This window comes from Metarhizium acridum (genome assembly GCF_019434415.1).
Source record: "Metarhizium acridum strain ARSEF 324 chromosome Unknown scaffold_31, whole genome shotgun sequence".
NCBI classification, from domain to species: Eukaryota; Fungi; Ascomycota; class Sordariomycetes; order Hypocreales; family Clavicipitaceae; genus Metarhizium; species Metarhizium acridum.
In genome coordinates this window covers 2,966,429-2,986,851 of record NW_027094018.1, presented here as the reverse complement: position 1 = coordinate 2,986,851, position 20,423 = coordinate 2,966,429, and the positions used below count along the sequence as shown (strand labels likewise).

The 20,423-nt window shown below is 54.9% G+C and overlaps 10 protein-coding genes across 10 annotated transcripts; 4 read left to right on the top strand and 6 right to left on the bottom strand.

Annotated features, from left to right (window-relative positions):
* Positions 1-530: 530 nt before the first annotated feature.
* J3458_005805 (uncharacterized protein) lies at positions 531-842 on the top strand (the record flags this gene model as incomplete). Its single annotated transcript, XM_066118996.1, has 1 exon — positions 531-842. The coding sequence occupies one exon, from the start codon at positions 531-533 to the stop codon at positions 840-842; it is 312 nt and encodes a 103-aa protein (XP_065976518.1).
* A 1,591-nt stretch (positions 843-2,433) lies between these two features.
* On the top strand, positions 2,434-3,644 carry FPS1_1 (glycerol channel; the record flags this gene model as incomplete). Its single annotated transcript, XM_007815193.1, has 3 exons — positions 2,434-2,732; positions 2,812-3,352; positions 3,468-3,644. 3 exons carry the CDS (start codon positions 2,434-2,436, stop codon positions 3,642-3,644), a joined length of 1,017 nt encoding a protein of 338 aa, XP_007813384.1.
* A 2,732-nt stretch (positions 3,645-6,376) lies between these two features.
* GUT2_3 (mitochondrial glycerol-3-phosphate dehydrogenase) lies at positions 6,377-7,426 on the top strand (the record flags this gene model as incomplete). The annotated part of the gene is made up of 1 exon (XM_066118995.1): positions 6,377-7,426. One exon carries the CDS (start codon positions 6,377-6,379, stop codon positions 7,424-7,426), a length of 1,050 nt encoding a protein of 349 aa, XP_065976517.1.
* Positions 7,427-7,460: 34 nt separating this feature from the next.
* On the top strand, positions 7,461-8,492 carry GUT2_2 (mitochondrial glycerol-3-phosphate dehydrogenase; the record flags this gene model as incomplete). The annotated part of the gene is made up of 2 exons (XM_007815192.2): positions 7,461-7,614; positions 7,693-8,492. 2 exons carry the CDS (start codon positions 7,461-7,463, stop codon positions 8,490-8,492), a joined length of 954 nt encoding a protein of 317 aa, XP_007813383.2.
* Positions 8,493-10,152: 1,660 nt separating this feature from the next.
* On the bottom strand, positions 10,153-11,031 carry J3458_005801 (uncharacterized protein; the record flags this gene model as incomplete). Its single annotated transcript, XM_007815191.2, has 2 exons — positions 10,153-10,712; positions 10,830-11,031. The coding sequence occupies 2 exons, from the start codon at positions 11,029-11,031 to the stop codon at positions 10,153-10,155; spliced, it is 762 nt and encodes a 253-aa protein (XP_007813382.1).
* Positions 11,032-11,823: 792 nt separating this feature from the next.
* Positions 11,824-12,195, bottom strand: J3458_005800 (uncharacterized protein; the record flags this gene model as incomplete). Its single annotated transcript, XM_066118994.1, has 1 exon — positions 11,824-12,195. The coding sequence occupies one exon, from the start codon at positions 12,193-12,195 to the stop codon at positions 11,824-11,826; it is 372 nt and encodes a 123-aa protein (XP_065976516.1).
* A 1,303-nt stretch (positions 12,196-13,498) lies between these two features.
* J3458_005799 (uncharacterized protein) lies at positions 13,499-14,521 on the bottom strand (the record flags this gene model as incomplete). Its single annotated transcript, XM_007815190.2, has 2 exons — positions 13,499-14,231; positions 14,391-14,521. 2 exons carry the CDS (start codon positions 14,519-14,521, stop codon positions 13,499-13,501), a joined length of 864 nt encoding a protein of 287 aa, XP_007813381.2.
* Positions 14,522-15,815: 1,294 nt separating this feature from the next.
* PLB1_3 (Lysophospholipase 1) lies at positions 15,816-17,045 on the bottom strand (the record flags this gene model as incomplete). The annotated part of the gene is made up of 1 exon (XM_066118993.1): positions 15,816-17,045. The coding sequence occupies one exon, from the start codon at positions 17,043-17,045 to the stop codon at positions 15,816-15,818; it is 1,230 nt and encodes a 409-aa protein (XP_065976515.1).
* A 137-nt stretch (positions 17,046-17,182) lies between these two features.
* On the bottom strand, positions 17,183-17,539 carry PLB1_2 (Lysophospholipase 1; the record flags this gene model as incomplete). The annotated part of the gene is made up of 1 exon (XM_066118992.1): positions 17,183-17,539. The coding sequence occupies one exon, from the start codon at positions 17,537-17,539 to the stop codon at positions 17,183-17,185; it is 357 nt and encodes a 118-aa protein (XP_065976514.1).
* A 693-nt stretch (positions 17,540-18,232) lies between these two features.
* Positions 18,233-18,672, bottom strand: PLB1_1 (Lysophospholipase 1; the record flags this gene model as incomplete). Its single annotated transcript, XM_066118991.1, has 2 exons — positions 18,233-18,249; positions 18,306-18,672. 2 exons carry the CDS (start codon positions 18,670-18,672, stop codon positions 18,233-18,235), a joined length of 384 nt encoding a protein of 127 aa, XP_065976513.1.
* Between the last annotated feature and the right edge of the window lie 1,751 nt (positions 18,673-20,423).

Genomic DNA, 20,423 nt, shown 5'->3' with positions numbered 1-20,423 from the left:
GGCACAGACTGGCCACAGCAGGCCATAAATAAGCAAGCCTCGGTCGCCTGTCGGTGAAATGTTACGTACTGAGCAATCACAGGTGAGAGAGAGTTTCACACTTGTCCTCAACTGTCATGATGGGCCAACGGTGCGAAAAGCAAGTCTTGACACGTAGCGGCGGCTTATTCTGTACAATACCCGCCAGAGAGCACAACGCCATTGCCGCAGTGCAGGCACCCCTGGCCAGCGTTCAGGATAGCTGCATCCACACCCAAGAAAACAGTCCCAGAAACTTAGTGGGCTTGCAGCTCGCTAACTCGATTGGTAGGTTTGCTCCTTTCCTGCAGAACCGCGGGCGGATCGCACACCATCTGGCCAGTCCGTTGTGGCTGGATCGGTACAATGAGGGATTGGCCCATGGAACTGAGACCACAGACGCCAGACGCAAGGCTCATGTATGTCTGGTATCGTCAATCATACGGTCGAAATTGCCCGCCACAAAATACCGACTGCCACCTCCGCTATATTTACATGTTTAGGCTGTTTATATGTTTCTAGGGCGTCGTCTAGAAAGCGCCGCATTTCTCAACTTCATTCAACCCCAGAAGACCAGGTCTGAGCGAGTCAATGCCAGCATTTCTCCACGCGCTGTATATCGAGAAACAAGCAACGTGCTCGGTGATGTTTCGCGAACGGATGGAGAACGAAAGATACCAGAGGCCAGAGAGAGCAAGTGTGGCGTTCTAGAATACGGATCTTTGTTGGATATTCTCGGTGGTCCTGCCCGAGGTTTCGGGTGTGCTGGATCCTTGGCAAAGACTTTTTTTCTGCATGGGATCGATCTTGAATGCATGTCTTAATACCCACGCACTATGATTATTTTTCCATTCGTCTGAAAAAGAATCCGAGACTGTCAAAAAGGAGCCTTGACAAACGTGCTCTGCGAGGCCGCCGTGGTTAATATCACTCAAGGCAGTGGCAAACAGGAAGTGGTACTGCAGGATGCCGAAAAGACCCGTGCCGCAAACACAAGGTGTAGGATCATTATGGGCTGAGGAATTGATGCTAATATTAAATGGGGACCTTTGCGTGTTTTGCGCCATCAGTCGGGGTTGCATGGCGTCCCAAGCCGGCCAACGTGGCCGAAGATGCATCGCACAACAGACTGCACTGGGAAACAGACCAACCCACCCTCAAGGCGTGCGCCCATGTCTGGCGAAACATGTGCATCTTGATGCTGTGTTGCCGCGCGTGGAGGGAGACGCGCATCTCGCGATGCCGAGCTTAACGTCTGGTAGTTGAGGCCTTGGAGCTTTGGCCAAGCGTGTCGTTGCGCCACAGGCGAGGTTGAAGGATGCAAAACACTTGCGTATTACTTCGTTCTCAATATTGATCCGAAAAGTTTGACAGGGAAGACCAGTTTGGCGCGCGGCGGGCGAAACGGGGCGGCTGACTGACTGGGGGTGGTTCCGTACGATGGAAGGGGGTTGGCAACAAACTAATTATGGTGCCATGTTGGGCAGAGTCTGTCGACGCATCTTGCTGCATGTGTGCATGTAAGTTATGTTGCATCTCGCTGCAGAAATTTGAACAAGCTGTGGCTGCCGCTCTCTGGCGCCGAGATGGCTTGGCCATGGCGTCCGGGGCACCCAAACAGGAACGCGAAGAAAGCTTTGTCTCGTCTGCCCATTTGAGGACTCACTACTCCGTACTCCGTACTATTACGTGGATATCCACATATGGCCGCGTCGTCCGGAACTGGTGGTTGTGCCCGCAGGTTTTTGTTGTCGCTCGCTCGCGGCACCACCGATTGACGATCCACAACCGCCTCAGTCCTCGACGCCGTGCTTCAGTCATGTCCTTGCTGCCTTGTCCCTACACCAGACCTTGTCGTCCAGGGCCGGCATGCGGCTCCCCGCTTCGTCGCGAGCGTCCGGGGCGCACCAGCAAGAGACGTCGAGTCTCATAGGAGTCTGGTTTTCTTCATCACCACATCCCCAAGAGGCACATGCCCAAGCCCCTCTCGGGTTGAACCCCCCCATTCTTGTTTTTCCAAACTACATACAAGCAACTAGACTTTCAAGGTTGTCTCTGTCTCATCATACCCAAGGCCCGTCTTTCTTTACCCCAAGTTGTTCTAATTCTCCCAACGGTCTTTTTTCGCCTCCACATCCTTGAACTCCCCGTGGGGATACATAATAGACTCACCTTCCCCCCATCCGATGCAACTTCAGAAAACGTCAAAGACTCCCGCTTGTCGACCCGACGCATCCGTCTCTTGTTAGACTAGACGCTTTTTTTTTATTTCACGTTCCCACTTTATACCCGTCATACTTGGCCCCCAGTGTCGCACAAGTTTTAAACTTTGCCCCGGCATCGTCAAGTAAACCATCTTTGCCTCATCCATCATTGGCCTCTCTCTGTCTCTCCTCTTCCAGGGCAGTAGTACTCATGTCCATTCTTCCACCGACTCAGGACTCGGTGTCAGAATCATCCGTTGACAAATCTGTGCCCGTCGTCAAGGTCGACATGGGAGCGTCTGTCATTCATGATGAGCCCATGTCGGGATCTGACATGATGCCCGCCGAGGAGCAGCCTCGATGGCCCAAAATTCGGTCCATTTGGCAGGATGCGTTTTCCGAGTTCTTTGGAACCATGATTCTCATCTTGTTTGGCGACGGTGTCGTTGCTCAAGTCGTCCTCAGCAACGGCGCCAAGGGCAACTACCAGAGTATTTCATGGGGTTGGGGGTACGTTGAGGAGATCTTCCCCCCCTTTTCTTGCCTGTGGCGAGCGGTTGTTATTGATTTGCTAACAATGGGCAAATAGCATTGGCGTCATGCTCGGTGTCTACGTTGGTGGCAAGTCTGGCGGCCACATCAACCCGGCTGTTACTCTGGCCAACTGCGTCTATCGCGGCCACCCTTGGCGGAAATTCCCAGTCTACGCGCTGGCCCAGCTTCTCGGTGCCATGGTGGGCGCCGCCGTCGTCTACGGCAACTACCGCTCTGCCATTGACACCTTTGAGGGAGGCTCTGGCATCCGTACTGTCAGCGGTCCCAATGCCACCGCCGGCGTCTTTTGCACCTACCCTGCCCCCTTCATGACCCGAACCGGCATGTTCTTCTCCGAGTTTGTCGCCAGCACGATTCTCCAGTTTGTCATCTTTGCAATGGCCGACAACAACAACATTGGGGCCGGGCCCCTGATGCCCCTGGGCCTCTTCTTCCTCATCTTTGGAATTGGCGCCTGCTTTGGTTGGGAGACTGGCTATGCCATCAACCTGGCTCGTGACTTTGGTCCTCGTCTGGTTACGTACATGATTGGCTATGGCCCCGAAGTGTTTTCCTTTGGCGGCTACTACTTTTGGGTATGTTTTTCCTTTTCTTCCTCTACCCGCCTTTTATTATTACAAACCACGGCAGCAACAACAACAATGTTAAAAAAAACCTTGTTGTCGAGTCGAAACTAACAGTGGCTTGTAGATCCCCATGGTTGCCCCCTTCTTGGGCTGTCTCGCTGGCGGCGGCCTCTACGATCTCTTCATCTACACGGGCGAATCGCCCATCAACTCCCCCTACCTTGGTTTCAACCGGCTCCTCAAACCCCGCCGCAGCGTGTGGTCAAACACGTACAACAAGTCTCCCGAATCCAAAGTATAAGGCGGATTTACCGCACTTTTTCAATTCTCACACGGCATCTTGGACGGGCCTGCCACGCGAAAAAGAAAAAAATGAAGTCACATGGAACACAGAACCATTCTATTTCAAATAACAGAAACTTGGGGGCAAAACAGGAGGACCCAAACGGAAAGACATGACACCAGAAGAACGCTGATATCCTTGTTTTTTTCAGCGCAAATTTTGTTTGCATTTAGGCGTATTAATTTTTCTCTATCTTCTCAAATGATACCGTACGGGTTCACAAGTAATGTATGGGATGGAGTGGTGTTTACGGCGAGCTAGGTATGGGTGGGAATCTGCTAGTATCGAGCAAAGCAAATTCTTTGTAGCGTTCAACCTTGCGATTATGTTGGCTCTGACGTGTCGTTGCATTTCTATGCATCCACTGTAGCTTTTCTCCGATTTCGTCTGGCAGTGAGCTCGGTGTAGTATATTTGGGTCGGTCATCTGCAAACCAGTGGCTGAAACAATGCAGCACACAGCTCGTGGCCTTGTCGATGTAGCTCACAAACTGGCATAGCCTATCTTGGCACGGCAAAAAAAAGGCTGGGAGCATGCGAGGAGCCAGGAACGTACGGATTGACGGGTCAGAAAAACCAGTGGGCATGGGCCCGGGGGCGTGTGCCGCGGAACACTGGGCGAGGGGGGTAGAGATATCGTGCATCAGGGGAGATGGGGAAATGGTACCAGCTGGGGAATCACTGTGCCCACGATACGATCCGCTTCGATATCCGTGTTTATAGCGAGGGTCGAGAATAGCGTGTAGGAATCTGTTGGGTGTTGGAATGGCCAGGAGCAAGGGGGCAGAAAGGCAGAAATATGCTTTCATGTGCCCTCGGTAAAAATGATGGGCTGACCGGTCCGCCATGTGAGCTTTGTGCTGCGCGAATTGACAAACACGGAGAAACAGCATGTTGTTGGTCTGTCGGGGCGTAATTTTTCAAACAATTTTCAAATCATGTCAGCAGTCATTCTTGCGGCACTTTCTCTCTTTTTTTCTTTCCTAGTGGTGATTTCTTTTGGGAGTAGCCATGGCTTGCATTAGCAGCATGCCTCGGCTCATCACGAATACTACCACAGCGTTCCCCGGGCGTCTGTGTGTCTTGAAGAAAACTGTACCTGGCATGAATGGGGTTTCTGGAGTCGCTAGCTGATTGCGGGGACCCCATAGACCTCTAGGTTGCGCACGTGGACGAGCATGAAGGAGTTTCATCATGTCGTTTTCTCTAGCCCGTGGATATTTGCCATGGACATGGGACCCTATATGCGTTTCCATGCTGTTTTGACAAGATGGAGTAGAGGAGTGAACTTGGTTCACCGTCGGTGTGCGCTGACTGGTTCACAAGTGTAAGCGACGCCACAGGAGGTAGAAGGATTCCAGAAGGAACAGAGAAGACTAAGGATTATTAGTCCAGGGGTTACTGGCGGCGGTGCGGAGCATTGAGTAGTAGTTGCTAGATGGCGTTTTGTCCGTCCGTCGGGTCTAACTTGGCGGGCACAGTGAGAGGGAGAAGTGGAGAGCACAAGACCGCTGAACTGGGTTCGGCCGGAGTTTTGGCAATTTTCTCAGCTGCCGTGGGCTTGGGTGAGAAACGGACTTTTTGGACGAGTGGGCGGAAGTGGCGTGCTGAGCTGGGGCTTGCGAGGAACCATGATGAAAGCGGCGGAGACATGGGCGTGTGGGAAGAATGGAGTTTAAATTATTTTTTTTTGGGACTGGTGGGAAGAAATAAATAGACTTTCGGGTTTGGGTCGGTATAGAGAGCCCGAGCGAAGTGGACGACCCACCTCGCGAGTAGAAGAACGCTTTGAATGATCTCGGCGAGCGAATACCGAGCGGCGCAAAACATGGACGAAGCCCAGTGCCTGGTTTTCGGCTATCGATCCGCCCGTCTGATGGGCTCGGTGGCCAAACACCGACGTGCATGAGCTTGATGCTCGACATGTGGCCTGCGGCTCTGAATGACGGACAGGGTAACTGACTGACGACACTACGGAGTACTACACGCAGAGGCGCTCCGTTGCGTCGCCCGCAGCCGGCATAGTGACGACGGATGATGTTAATCGTCGAACAAAAGGCTGTATCGGAAAAAGGCCCACCGCGGCGAGAGTGTACATACTGGGCAGCCATTCATTCGGCATCAGGTCGGCCGCCAGCTCCGTCTTGCCCATCACCACCGCGACACCCCGTCGTATCGCCGTAGCACAAGTCGAGCTTCTTGACTCGGCTAAAACATGTCACTGGTATCTCCGCCAATCATGTCGCCCCATGTCGTCCGTCAGTGCCAGCCAGAGTTCAAGCCGTGATAAAGCCGCACGTGGGACGCTCCGTTGGTGGGAAACGGCGTTGAGTGTCTTGCGAAAGGCGTCAACCTTGTTTCGGAGGCTGCGAGTCTGTCTGTTCCCACAAATGAAACCTGGCGAGGTAACTACAATGAGCCCGGCATTTGGACACCGAATCCCCTGGTCCCCGTTTTTTATGGGCTCGGTTCGGTGACTGACGACAAATAAGTCGACGCATTTGGTACTCGTGGTTTGTTATTCATTTCTTTTTTTAACTTGACCGCTTTTCATCCTTTTCGTCTCTCTTCATTTATATATACAGCTTTGAGCCGCGTGGAGCTGCCTCTCTCACATCCACCCGAACAAACACCAAGAAAAAACACGCCTCAGCCGGCCGACATCGACATCCCCGGCTGCACACATCAGGCATGCCGCCCCGACTCACCAAGCTCTGGCGTCCCGTCGCCGCAGCTACCGCCGTCACGGCCGTCACACTTGGCGGAACAGTCATCTACTCTCGCGCCAACAAGAACCTCTCGCACGACAGGGCTCTCGTTCCGCCGCACCGCGACGCCAAGGGCAAAATCGTCCCTCCCGCCTTTCCACCCATCAGATCCCGAGCCGAGCAGCTCGCTGAGCTACGAAAGCACGACGCCAGAGACGCCGAGGCCCAGTATGACATCCTCATCATCGGAGGGGGTGCCACCGGCACGGGCATTGCGCTGGACGCCGTGACCCGCGGCCTCAAGGTCGCCCTGGTCGAGCGTGACGACTTCTCCGCCGGCACGAGCTCCAAGAGCACCAAGCTTGTTCACGGCGGCGTGAGGTATCTCGAAAAGGCCGTCTGGAACCTGGACTACCCGCAGCTGGAGCTCGTCATCGAGGCCCTCCGCGAGCGCAGGGGCTTCCTCAACATCGCGCCGCACCTGTCCAACTCCCTGCCCATCCTGCTGCCCCTGCAGAGCTGGTTCCAGGCGCCCTATCTCTGGGCCGGGTGCAAAATGTACGACCTGCTCGCCGGTTCCCAGGGCCTGGAGTCTTCCCACCTCCTCAGCCGGGCCAAGGCCATTGACTCGTTCCCGCTGCTCAAGAGGGACAACCTCGTCGGCGCCCTCGTCTACTACGACGGCCAGCACAACGACTCCCGCATGAACGTCTCCCTCGCCCTGACCGCCTCCCTGTACGGCGCCACCGTGCTGAACCACGTCGAAGTTACTGCTCTGGAAAAGGACGCCAACGGCAAGATTTGCGGCGCCACGGTCCGCGATCTCATGGGCGGCGAGGAATCGTCGTCGCGGGCCTTTACCGTGCGCGTAAAGGGCGTCATCAACGCCACCGGCCCCTTTGCCGATGCCATTGAGCGCATGGACGACCCCCAACGCAAGGAGATTATCGCCCCGGCTTCTGGCGCCCACGTCATGCTGCCCGGAAAGCTGTGCCCCAAGGGAATGGGCATTCCTGGACGCTGCGACCTCTGACGGACGCGTGGTGTTTGTTTTGCCCTGGCAGGGAATGACGGTTGCGGGAACGACGGACAATGCGTGTGCTGTGGAGAGGGAGCCTGTTGCGAGGCAGGACGACGTCGACTTTATCTTGAAGGAGGTCAGCAAGCTTCTGGAGCCCGAGAGCGTTTTGACCCGCGACGATGTCTTGGCTACCTGGTCTGGTGAGTAAACCCCCCCCCCCTTCCCCAAACTCTGCCCCAAGAATCTCGCTTGCCGAGTATGTGCTGACGAGACGATAGGCATCCGCCCGTTGGTTCGTGACCCCAAGGCAGGCAACACCGAGTCTCTGGTGCGCTCGCACCTCGTCACCGTCTCGCCCTCTGGCCTCCTCACCTGCGCCGGCGGCAAGTGGACGACGTACCGCCAAATGGCCGAGGACGCCGTCGACGAGGCCGTCAAGGCGTTTGGCCTGACGCCCCGGTCCGTCGCCCTGCCCGACATCAGCGGCTACCACCTCCCGGGCTTCGTCACCGACGGCCGATGCAGGACGCTGTCCACGCCCGTCCTCGGCGCTCACGGCTTCTCGGCCTCGCTGCCCTCGCAGCTGATGGAGCTGTACCCCATCGACGCCGACGTCGCGCACCACCTCGCCACCAACTACGGCGACCGCGCCTGGGCCGTCCTCTCCGCCTCCCCCTCGGTCGCCCGCCTCGTCCCGTCGTTCCCCTATATCGAATCCGAGCTCCGCCACGCCGTCCGCTCCGAGGCCGCCTGCACCGCTGCCGACGTCATCTCCCGCCGGACAAGACTTGCCTTTTTGGACGTCGACGTCGCCCTGCACGCCCTGCCGCGCGTCATTGACGTCTTGGCCGAGGAGCTCGCGTGGTCCGAGTCCCGCAAGGAGCAAGAGTGGAGGGATACCGTGCGCTTCCTGAGGTCCATGGGCTTGGATGAGGACAAGCTGGGCGTCACGAGAGACGACGTCATGAACGGGAAGGTGAGGGCACGGAGGGCCCTGGGCGCCAACGAGGCCGCCAAGGACGTCAAGATTCCCTTGGGGAGACAGCTGGAGGCTGGTGCCATGAGGAATGCTGCATAGGAGCGTGGGCCTTTTTTTCTTCTTCTTTTGTTCTTTCGACTAGGGGTAACGAGTGTGTCTGGTTTATTTGGAAAGGAAAGCCCGCTTTGCTTGATGCATGTTTTACACCTGGGCGTTGGGCGTTGGGCGTTGGGTAAGACGTAGAGTCTTTAGTTTGCATTAGAGCCAGTCATGATTAGCGCTCATATTCTAAGTTGCAATGTATTTGATACGTTTAAGAAGGCTGGATTCTGTGCTCAAGAGTGGCAGCGTCGGACAAATGTCTAGGTGCAAAACCAACCCCGTGGTCGGCTCGAGTCAACAAGTAGAGCTGACTTTATTCATCTCGGTGAACGATTTGCGGAAAACGCGGCCGTTTTCAAAGTTTCCCATCGTCCGAGCGTAGATAGCGCTCGGCTGCGCATCTTTGTTTCAATGTGAGAATCCTAGTCCCGTCATGAGGCAGTCTTGGTGAGGCCCCGACTGCCATTTTTGAAAGTTCCTTGAGCAATATAGCGAGCCTCGGTATTCCTGTGTACCTGTCTGTCAATTTCTCCCACTATAGATTGGAAATCGCAAGCGCAGTGTACCATCCCCGGTAGCAGCCACGGAGCACTTTTCCGCAACCAAGATGAAGAGAGTTCTGCAGGTCTGCTGGAGATTGAGGTATTGTGAGAATACTGTCCATGGTATTCCTGAGCGGTAGCCAGCGTCAAAATCGAAGTGATTCTGGGGAACAGAATTTTTTTTTTTTTTGGACGATGCAGGGACAGATGTGTCTTTACGGGATGTCTGGTCAAACGAAACCCGTGTTCCGTGACCACCACACGAGATTATGACTTGCAGCGCTCAATCGTTGCCACGTGTGAAGAAATGTTGCCTAATGGCGTCGAGGCGTGCAGACTACTTGTGCAATGTGTGTCGTACATTGTCGACTCGATTTCCTCCCGAGCAGGACTTGCCCAAGTGTTCCTTGATGAGATCCCAAAATTTACAACTGGCCCTTTTGCACCCTAATTAAGCGCAAAACTACTCGCTCACCATCGTCGGAGGAGAAGGCATATAAGGACGCCACGGCCAGGACGACATGACAAGGTGATGCATTCACTTGTGAGTGGGCTGCAGGCGTCTTATGAGACGGCTTTACATCTTCATTTCGCCACGTGGTTATCCAGCCTCGCCCCGGGCACTCTTGGATAATGGGGTCCGTCAGCGGTCCAAACCGACATGTTTTAGTCAAGATACTTCGTGTATTCACAAATGGGTCTCGTTATACGACAAAAGGATGCCCGGTCTTGTTAAAAAAAGAAACCCCGGATTACTCGGGAGACAAGCACATTGTAGCTGCGAGCAGTCACTCTAGCTGCCCATTCGTTCCTCCTTCCCAGGCCCTGCAAGTGAATCAACTCGAGACTCGGGTTTGCCGATAATAAGCTGGCCGTACAAGCTAATCCATTGCAAAAGCTTTATATTATTGCCATGCGGTAGTGCTAAAAATGCACCAAATGCTCCCCTCCCCGTGCGCCTTGAAATGCCCAGCCCCAGTCCACCCCATATCCATGAATCAGAGTCAATGGTAGAATGCGAAAAAGTACATCATCGTCCACGTATCAAGTATTAAAAAAAAAAGGTGTTCCTCCCCCGCAAGCGCCGTCACGCTACAGCGCGCACGGCTTGTAGCTCATGCTGGCAGTTCTGCCAGCGGAGGAGGGCGAGTACTAGTATCCCCAGGAACCGGCTGGTAAACACGACACGGAAGCTTCTGCGTGGCCCGAGGCGAGACACAGTCCGACTGCAGCTCGGCAACACTATCCGTGCAGTCGGTGGCCGGGCACCGGACGCCGGCGCTGCTTGCCAAGGCCTCGCCATCAGCACCGGGCCGCTCCCTTGATCGGTGCCGGAAGAGGAGGAACACCAGCGCCATGGCGATCAAGCAGAAGACGCTGACGGCGGCGCCGATCCCAGCCCGGGCACCCACCGACAGGTCCTTCTCGGGGGGGGACGAAGCCGGGGTCGGCGAGGGTGCCGGCGCGGTCGAGGCCGACTCTGCCGCCGAGACGGACGACGTGGCGCCCTTGTCGGTGACGTTGAAGTAGCTCGAGGATATCTGGTGCAGGTCGTTTCCCTGGTGCGACGCGCCGCCCTCGAAGAGCCAGAAGAAGAAGGTCCGGGAGGCCCCGAGGTCCAGGTTGTACGTTTGCACCGTCCAGGTGAAGCTGGACGACGGGCCGTCCGTGGTGGCTTCGAGCAGCAGTTAGCCAGCGTTGTCCAAGAGCCGAAGCTTGCTTTTACCCCGGGCCATGGGTCGTGTAATGCAAGTTGGCTTTCTGGCCGGGGCCGGGACAAGTCACAACTCACCGTAGACAATGGACCCGAGTTTCGGACGATTTCCATTCTCAGCGCGTTGCCACAGTGCGATTGTATAATTCTTCAGATCCGTCGTGTACGAAACGTTCACCTTGTCGCCGGCTACCAGGACCGCTCCCGCCGCCGGGCTGGTAAACTGGCTCGTTGCCAGCGGCGAGATGGCCAGCAGGCATGCGAGTATTCGACACAGCATGGCGGGCTTCGTTGCAGGACAGCTTTCGCACATCACAGGGGGGGTGCTTGACGTGCATGAGAGGAAAAGGACGAGAGCTGCGTCAGCATCAGGTAGGATGGTCGAGCAGGCGGGTTAATTGGTTGCGGATGTTTATTCAGGAACAAAGAGCTTTCGGGAAGGGGGGGAACACATATTTTGGTTCCCTCCCGGGGGGTTTTTGGGGTTGTTTACATGTAAAGGCCGGATGTTATGAATCGGGTTCCCTTTCGAGAGCTAGCCGCAATGCGGCACATGGGAGTCCGGGGAAGCCTGTGATGGCTTTGCATTGGCCTGCGGTTCGTGATGCCGGTTCATGGTGGCGGCTGCTCCGTGCCATGGTATGGGGGGGACGCACGTCCCGATGAGAGGAACCACGACGCCGTGGATGATATGAACGACAAATATGAGTGGTCTGACAGGTTAAAGTATGCTTTGAGCTATCCGGGTGTTGAGTTATCCCAGGACAGCACTGGCGAGTTGCGCCCGCATGAACGGAACTGAGACTATCTGGGAAACTTGGCCTCGCGAGAAACTCCAAGGCGAGAGATTTGGGAATGACGTTGAACCGGCTTGCGGATATATGCCTCAATAGAGGAGCCGCCACGGGGAGCTTGGGCCATGTTTACCCGAATGCGCCAGGGTCATTCGTCGTGCCCAACGCGTGGTTGTCCAGCTTTGTCCTTGTGTGTCGCTGGTTTCCTCCCAGCTCTCATCAGCTATTTATTCACCTTTGCCCATTATTGCGCTTTGCTCATGTTCATCTCGTACGACTTACCTACGACTCTGCCGGCGTTCCAACTCTTGAGACCTACCCAGTCTCAGCAATGTAACTTGGCCCTCTTGGCGTCTTCCGTCTATCATCGCGGGCATCTTTTGTTGTCTCTTGGCCCACCACGTCCGGCCAGCCGTCCTTGTTACAACGCCACCAGAAGGCACCAACCGCTTCATAACCAGGGCAACAACGCCACTGACAGCATCACCTGATATTGGATCAATGGGGGGTAGACGGTCCTGGTTCGGGAATTGGTGATTGCCTTGGGAGACGACCCTGTGGGTGGCGGAGCTGACCCCCGAGTTATCATTATCGTACAGCAGCGGGAGAAGAGAAGTTGACATGTACGAAGCTTTTCCATGGCTGAACATGTCTGTCGGGCTCTCTGGAATACTGCACGAGACTGGGGCCAGGCCGTTCTCAGCCGACTTGGTGTTTCCCCGGTTCCCACTGTGGTACTATGTTTCCAAGACTCGGCCCTCGTTATGCCAATCTTCAACCCTCTGTCGTTAACCATACTCCGGAGTCGACTGTCGGTTCACTGGAGTGGCATTTATATCCAAGATCCCGAGAGCGCTCGCCCAAGGCCTCCGGGATTCCCGTCACAACCAAGTAGACCCGACCAGATGTCAACAATCGTCGTTTCCCAATGGCTGTACATGTGTGATGTATTTGGTTGGCGGACGCGAGGCCTATATTAGTCCCATGAGGACCCCAAGATGGCTAGCACACACAAGTGTCGTCAAAAGTGTTATTCAGTTTGGTCCCTCTATTAGAGGAATAAAGCTACTAGATGTCAGTTGATGTCAGGTCTCTGTCCCCCAAGGCATCAAGACGTTCAACGGAAAAGTCCGCGTCTCGAACATCTCGTGACGACTTGTTGCTCCCATGGCATAAACACCACTCGGACCCTGGGCATGCTCAGCCGCGGCTGCCCCCCCAACACGTCAATTCTTTGTCTGTCCTTGTACCATGGAACGAAATGTCTATAAAAGACATTGAGACCTGTGTGTGTGCCCGCCAAAGGACAAAAGGCTAAACAAATTATTCGCCACCACCAGAGGACATAGCGCCCTCCCCTCGCAAAAGTCCCTGTTGGACCGATGACAGTCGTCGACTCGTCGGGCCAAGTCTGCGTTTGGGGGGGCTCATTCGCAGCGGCCCCCGGCGCGAATGGAGATTTTTACTGACGAAGCTTGTGTATGCAGCAAGTGACGCGGCGGCTGCTGGCTCGTTGGCTGCTTTGGCAATTTAAACGTGTGAAGCTGTGCTTGGCATGGCCGGTAGACGATGTAAAAGACCTAAAGATGAGAGCCGTACATTCTCCTAGAACACCCGCTTCTGGACAAGAGCCCTCCCCTTTTTTTGTCTTTGGGACTTTCCAGGACATTTGTCCTGCCAAGACATGAGTATATCTTTGAAGGGAGGCGCACAGGAATAGCCGGGATAGGATTTGCATCTCCCACCGGCGTCCTCAGTCAACAACAGCCTAGTAAACCATGGCATGAGTCATTGGTGCTTTTTGCCGTCGAAATCCAAATGGAAAGAAACAAATAAGAAATTACACCGTCACGTTGTCCATCTGGCGTGGCTCATCGGATTGTTTCAAGTGAAAATATCATGTATATGAACAAAAAGAATACATGAAGAGCAAAGAAAAGGAGAAGAACTCATCTAGTCCGTTTGCCACCCAATGAGCTTGTGCAATCTATGTATCTCGTCCAGCCTCTGCCGCATCAGCTCCAAATCATCTGCCTCGTCGCGCAGCGCCGCCTTCAACAAGCCCAATGCACGCTTCAAATCGTCGACGTGCCCAGCCTTGCCCTCGGCCGCATTGTCCAGAGACGGCAGGCGTCTCTCGGTGCTGGAAATGGCTGTCCTTGCGCCCCTGACCTGGCTCCAAAAGACATTCGTCTGGTTCACGTACCCCGTCTGCTCCAGGGGAAGCTCCCATTCGAGGGGCGTCTTCTCGACCGTGTCGAGCCATTGGGCCATGCGCGACCAGCGGACGTCCTCCAGCCCCGGGAAATGCACCAGCAGGCTCCCCTTGTCGCCCTCGAAGCCGTGGGAGAACTCGTAGGCGTTGATGAGCGGCCTCGGCATGTAAACGACTGCGTCTGCGTACCCCTTGCCGTCCGGCCCGCCGGCCGACTTGTTGAAAATGCCGGCCATGACGTCCTGGTCGGCGTTTCGGCCGAGATCGGCTTCTGGGTGGTGCAGCGGGTAGCCGATGGTTTCGGTGAGCATGGTGACGGTCCAGGGGTGAACGCGCAGGAAGATGATGCCCGTGTTGAGGCCGTTGTGGTCCCGCGATGCCACGACGTGGATGTCGGCCATGTCCGGGGGCGGGAGGAAGATTTCGGCAGGGATTGCCGGGTTGATAATGATGGAGTCTGCGTCCACCCACCTGTTTTTGTTGATTTATCAGCATACGTGCCGGTATGAATGAAGCCTTGGTGTTGGATTTGCTTGGACCAGAGAGGTGCCAAGTTTGCGAACCACCAGAGCGCCCTCCTGCTTTTTTTTTTCCTCTAGGAATCCGAGGGCAATGGGGAGAAAAACTTACATCATCCATTCTGTCCTCTCGCCGACTGGTTTTGCAAGTTCATTGACGACGGACGGCGAGCAGGTAGGTGGGTTTATTCCAGAAGCCAACGGCAATGTCCTGCCGCAAGACGAGCATCGGATATCCCCCATCGCGCTGCGTGCCGCTCGTGGCTTTGTATGGCCCTCTCATACAGGCTATTCGGGTGCCCGTACAGCATGGAAACTTTGGCCACCTTGTGCGAAGAGGGCAGATCCGAGGACTCGGGGCGGCGGCGGCGGCAGCGTGGGAAGCCGGTCTCGCATGAAGTATACCAGGCCCAGGATGTATATGGCGACGGCGACGGCTACCACGCGGCCCAGCTTCAGCTTTTGGTATCGGGACATTGGACCGAAACACGGAGCATGTGATGGTGATGGTGCTTCCATGGAGTGATGTGATTGCAAAGTCGGAAGGCCGGAGGAGCAAAACAAAAGGATGAGGATTCCCGGCCGCGCCCGTAGATTCACATGCTTATGTGAGAGGCGCACTGGTCATCGTGATTGTGAACGTGCGATTGCCGGTGAAGATGAAAGTGGAAAAAAAAAAAAGAGTAAGAGGTCAGATTCCGCCTGACGGCCTGTGGTAGCGAGATGTACTCTTGGCATGGCATTTTCTCCCTTGGTCCATTCGATACGACAGACCCCAATCTCACGCGCCGACTTGTATGTACTCGGGCTTGTACTCCGTCTCGACTCGCTGCCCTGCTTCCGATGGCACTGACACCCTGGTACTTGCCCGAATCCTTGGCCATGGATGGCGCTTCTTGACTCGAAATGGGCTCTGTTCTGCGGACACATTCCGTGAGCGGCATGGTGGGATAGACAGACGGCCCGCACATACACAACTACCTAAGCATGTAAGACTGACTGTGATTGTGACCTGAGACCGTTGAATGATGTCTACGCCCGTCTCGGCGAATGCGGCCTCATCACGTCCGGACACACCAAGCTTAATCACAAGATTGAAAATAGAGCGGCAGCAGCACCAATACATGCTCGCTGAAACCCCACAGCGACGCCACATTGGCCGACATTTTGAATCTTGTTTATGGACAAGGATGCTGCGCCTACGGCCAAATCCTGGCAATGGCCCGACAGCCGTCTCTCCCTCTCGGGCAATTTTATTTTTCATTGCTGTACTAAAATTAGGCACTCCCAGTCTCAGTCACCCGTCGATGCCCGACTAGTTATTTGGAGACTACTTTGGGAACATTGAAACGTCAACTGGTAAAACACACATGCAGCCGGCGCCGTGACTGGTGCCAAGACTCCCAACAAATGGGGGCCAGGCCCCACCCGAAAACCACTGAAACTCCAAGAACTCCCAAAAAAAAAGCACCAGACCAGACCCAAGCTTGATAGAGCCGGAGCCTTGATGCCACGACGGTCCGTCACCCCCAACCGCTCAAACGCATAAATTGGCGTCATCAGGAACCATGTGCCGGCATGAACATTTGCTTGGCAGTTGACCCTTCACATAGGCAAGCGCTGCCGCCAGCCCGCACGACAGCACCACGGTGCCCGGCACCCACAGCCGCCGCCTCGACCCGCCAGAGCTCGCGATGACCTTCTGCGGCTCAAACGTCGACGGCGCCGTCGAGTTGGTCGTTCCATTCCAGCAGTGCCTCGAGTAGCACTCGGCACACGCCGCCGGGATGGCAGTCCCCGTGCGTTCCAGGCTGCGTGCCAGCACCGCGCAGCCCACACACGTTGCCCAGTTGGCGTCGACGGTGCCGTTGCCCGCCGTCGCCACGTTGTATCCGTTTTCAATCATCTGGTTCCTGTCCGAGTCGCTGTACGACAGGTCAAACGTCGAGACGTTCGAGTAGAACGTGTACGGCGCATTGGGAATGTACACAATCAGCGCGCCGGCCGACGCGTTGCCGCACCCGAAAAAGGTAGGGCGGCTGTTCAGGCCCAGGTTCACAAACGTGTTCACGTCGGGCACGACTGGAAACGCAGTGTTGTTTGTCTCCCCGCCGCTCGTGGATCGGTTGTACGTCGCCACGAGACTCGTCCCGTTTGGCCACGACGTCTGCGTGTCGGCGGAGCCGTCCACGGCAAAGATGACATCGACCTGGCGCGCCTTCAGGGTGAGCGGGTGCAGCGGGATGTTCTCCAGGGCCTCGCCGCCGTCGACGAGCGTGAGGAGGCTGGCGTTGGCGTTGATGTTGCTGCCGCTGTCGAATTTGTAAAACGGGTTCGGCCAGCTCGCAACGTCTCGGTTCTCCTCGCCAATGCTCCCCAGCGTCCTGTTCAGTGCTCGAACCAGCACGTCTGGGACGCCGGACGCTCTGCCAATCTGTAGGAACGCCTGGTTAAACAGCGAGGACGACGTGCCCATGACGAAGCCCGCGTTGTCTACGCCGGCGAGGCACTTCGCCGTCCGGCTGATGGTGCCGCCGTTGAAGTCTGACCCGACGTATTTCAGGGGCGCAAAGGCCGCCGCCTCGGGGTCGTAGGATCCCATTTCCCAGGGGTTGAACTCGAAGACCGTCGCGTTGGGGGGCACTTGAAGCTGGCCTGCGGCTCGCTCGAGTGCAATAATGATGGGCATGGGTGAGTTGGCAGCCGCGAACTCGGTGTCGTTGGCAATGGATGAGAACGTGTACGCTGGGGGGGAGAAGACTCGCATCAGCTCTTGCTCCTGCACGTAGACTTGGAAAACAAGGAATTTTCGTACCTGGCCCTCCGTCTGTTGAGTTTACGAGTTGGTAGGACAACGCTCGTCCCCAATAGTCGGTAATGGTCGTGTTGAAGCTGGCATTGGCTTTATCCTGTACCGTCTGATACAGCTCGCGGTAGTATTGTCCAACACGCAAACCCGCCGGTCCTGGATTGCCGGCAAATTAGCACGCACGCTTCACAAAACACAACACGGTGTCCGAGAATCATACCTTCGAGAACCGAATTGTCAAACTGCCAAAGCGTGCTCAGAAATCCGCTCGTCGACAGGACGATCGAGTCCACAGTGGTAAAGTTCTGCACAAACAGGCTTCCAACGAGCCAGCTCCCTCCAGAAAGCCCGCTTAGATATGTCGTCGCCTGTAGCAAGCCGCCCAACTGGCCTTTCCCCGTCGAATTGGATGTTCGGTTGTCAAACGCTGAAATTGCTCCTGCGCCATTCATCAGAGCCCGGTACCCGCCTCCAGACACGGCGACACCAATTCGGGGCAGTACGGCGCTCTTATTCCCACCATCAATGTCCTTGACGATATTGTCGATGTACTCATTGGTATCTAGACCGCTGATATTGAGGCGGGTGAGAAGACTTTTCAATGCTGGAATGGTGTTGTTGTCACGAAGGTTGAGCCATGTTGTTTCATTGGTCGAAAGGCCGGTAGCAGCCCGGATCGTCGGTCGCGGGGATGGGCAAGACACCGAGGCTGGGGCGTAGCCATCGGGGGCGTTTGGGACAGCCCGGTGCTCGAAAGCGGTGCATACGGCTGCTATGAGTTGTTAGTTGACGTGAAGCTGTCACCTGTACTTGTGTATTGGCATACGTTGAAGTAATGACAGCCAAACTGCCAACAAAGTGATCAAAGTCGAAGCTAACATCAGGACTTATTCGCGCCCAACGCGGTGGTGTTGATGGGCCAGAATAATAAAAGTAGTGTCTGGTAGCTACGCCCTCACCCTTGCGCGGAATGATTCAGCGGCTTCGGTGCAATATATTCTTCTCCCCAGTGACAACTAACCCAGTTTACTACAAGACAGAGTTACAACCGTGGGCTTGTAACCCAAATAGCTATTAGTCCGTGAATGCCACATCAGAACCTTCCAGACGCCGTCTCCAGCCTCTACCAAGAGTGCTGAAAAGCTTTACTTTTGCGCTGGCTCTGGTTGCCGTTAGACTTTCGTATGCTTCATTTGGCGCAACTCATGTCTCACTCACCAAGCACAAATACAGCAACAGCTTGCTTCCCGCTCCCACCCAGCACCCGAATGGTGAATTCATCCGACTCGACAAGGTGCTCAAACTTGCTTGGAGCTACATATCGGACATCCCAAGACAGTGAAATCTTGTCTTTCTCGCCGTACCCAACGATGCGGTAGCTAACAGCTCCAACGGTGCCCGCGCCCACATGGCGCGACTTACAGCGCCACATGCCGCTCTCCCCGGCCCTGATCTCGACAGGCGGCTCCGACTCTGGCGTGTCTGTCATCCAATCACCATGGTCGAGATGTGGGGATCCTGGTTCAAGAGAAAGCTCCTCGTTCGTGTGGTTGAGGAGAATGACTATGAGCTCTCGAGCGGCCATCTTGGATGTATCTGTTTTCTTTTTGTCTTGTTCTAGTGATTTGAGACGATGGCTCAACGATGACGCCGACGATGGGAGGGCAGCCGTAAATAACCTTGACTCTCAATTGCGGGGACGTAGCATACAATGTCCATGGTTCGGGGGTACGATATGGTCTGCTCTGTTGTGGCTCGGTCTGGACTGGGACTGGCGCAAGGTGCCTCGCCGGATAGGGGTTCGCGAAAGCCTCTTTTTGAGCGTTGTTGCGCCACCATCGTTGGCGACCTTGGACTCTGTCAGCGAGGCATACCCTTCCCGTTCAGAGTATCGTGGTCATTTTCTTGTTATTGCATTTGCGAATCGGTTCCCGTGACGTGTCGGACAATTGAGTTTGGAGACGGTGAGAAGGCGTCAAGGTTATTACGCCCCCTTGATAGAATGTTAAGCCCGTCTCTCAATTCCATCGCACTATTGATTTCTTATGCTCACATACCGGCTTCAGCTGACCTTTTATGTTGAATCGAGTGGCGAATTCGATGCTTTCCCATTCCTTTTGCACCTCTTCAACCGCAGGGGAGCTTCAGGTACCAGGCATATACCTTGGAAGATCATGGACTAGAAATCATAAACGGCCACGGGGGCGAATATAGAAATGCGGTACATGAGTTCATGGCTTTCAATGTGTTCCTAGGAGAAGAGCATCCAATTATATGTCAGACTGCCTTGCAGACCTGCCGGAGACGCGTAATGAAGGGACGGTTCCAACAAGTCTGAGGTGGCTAGAGATATGAGTCCGTCCTTTGAAGCCCCTGATGACACGTCCTTTGAAGCCGACGTTTTATTTTGTCAGATATTGTTGGACTCGAGGCCTGTAAAGTTACTACATATATATGTAGAAAAGGCAAAGGATGGACGTTTAGCTTGACAGCTCGAAAGTGAATTGCTACCCAAATAGTTCCAAGCATCCGCAAGTCATAGTTACCCTCAAAATCCACCCGGGTGCTGAAATGGTGCCTTCTTCAGTGTGCTCTTGGGATTTCGACATTTACACAAGGCGAACTGGGATCCAATGTTCGTGGTTGGCAGAAGAGTTTTATGGCCCAGATCAAAGTAAATTCTAACGGCGAAAAATTGAAGTATGTCTTCAAAATATTATTCAAATGGAGTGGATATCTGAGGACTGAATGCGTTCCCATGGGCCAAACATAATGTTGGTATTTTCTTCCAGTCGGCGGGGTGCAGAGCCGCAGAAAAGAGGCACTAGGCCTCTTTATTATGGCAGCTGGCCCAGAATGCGTTAGCAATTATTCCATTTCGACACGTTTCATGTTGCTAACTTGAGTAGGATGCCATGAAGACGCAATATCATTTATTGAGGTTGAAAGGAGATGACTACACGGGCGAGGTAGCCTGCGAGATGATCCAAGCGTCATATTATGTGACGAGAGTGCCGTAAATCATACTACCATAGCAAGGCAATTCACATCCTAGTCCCGTGAAGTTTTGGGTCGTCAATTTCTTGCAGCTCATCAAATTTATGGCAGTCGCTGTTGAAACACTTCACTCAATAAAGAGGTGGTTGAAGGTATTTGATCGCGTCAATCTTCCAAGTGCATTTGACTGGACACCAGAGCGTCAAACGTGGAGGAAGGAGCTACCCGTTTACGGAGTAGTGGGAGGCGCAAGGCGTCAGCTTCGGGCAACACCCGACACTCGAAACATGGATGATTTTCTCTCACAACTGGTTGACCTCGGCGAGACTCCAATAATGG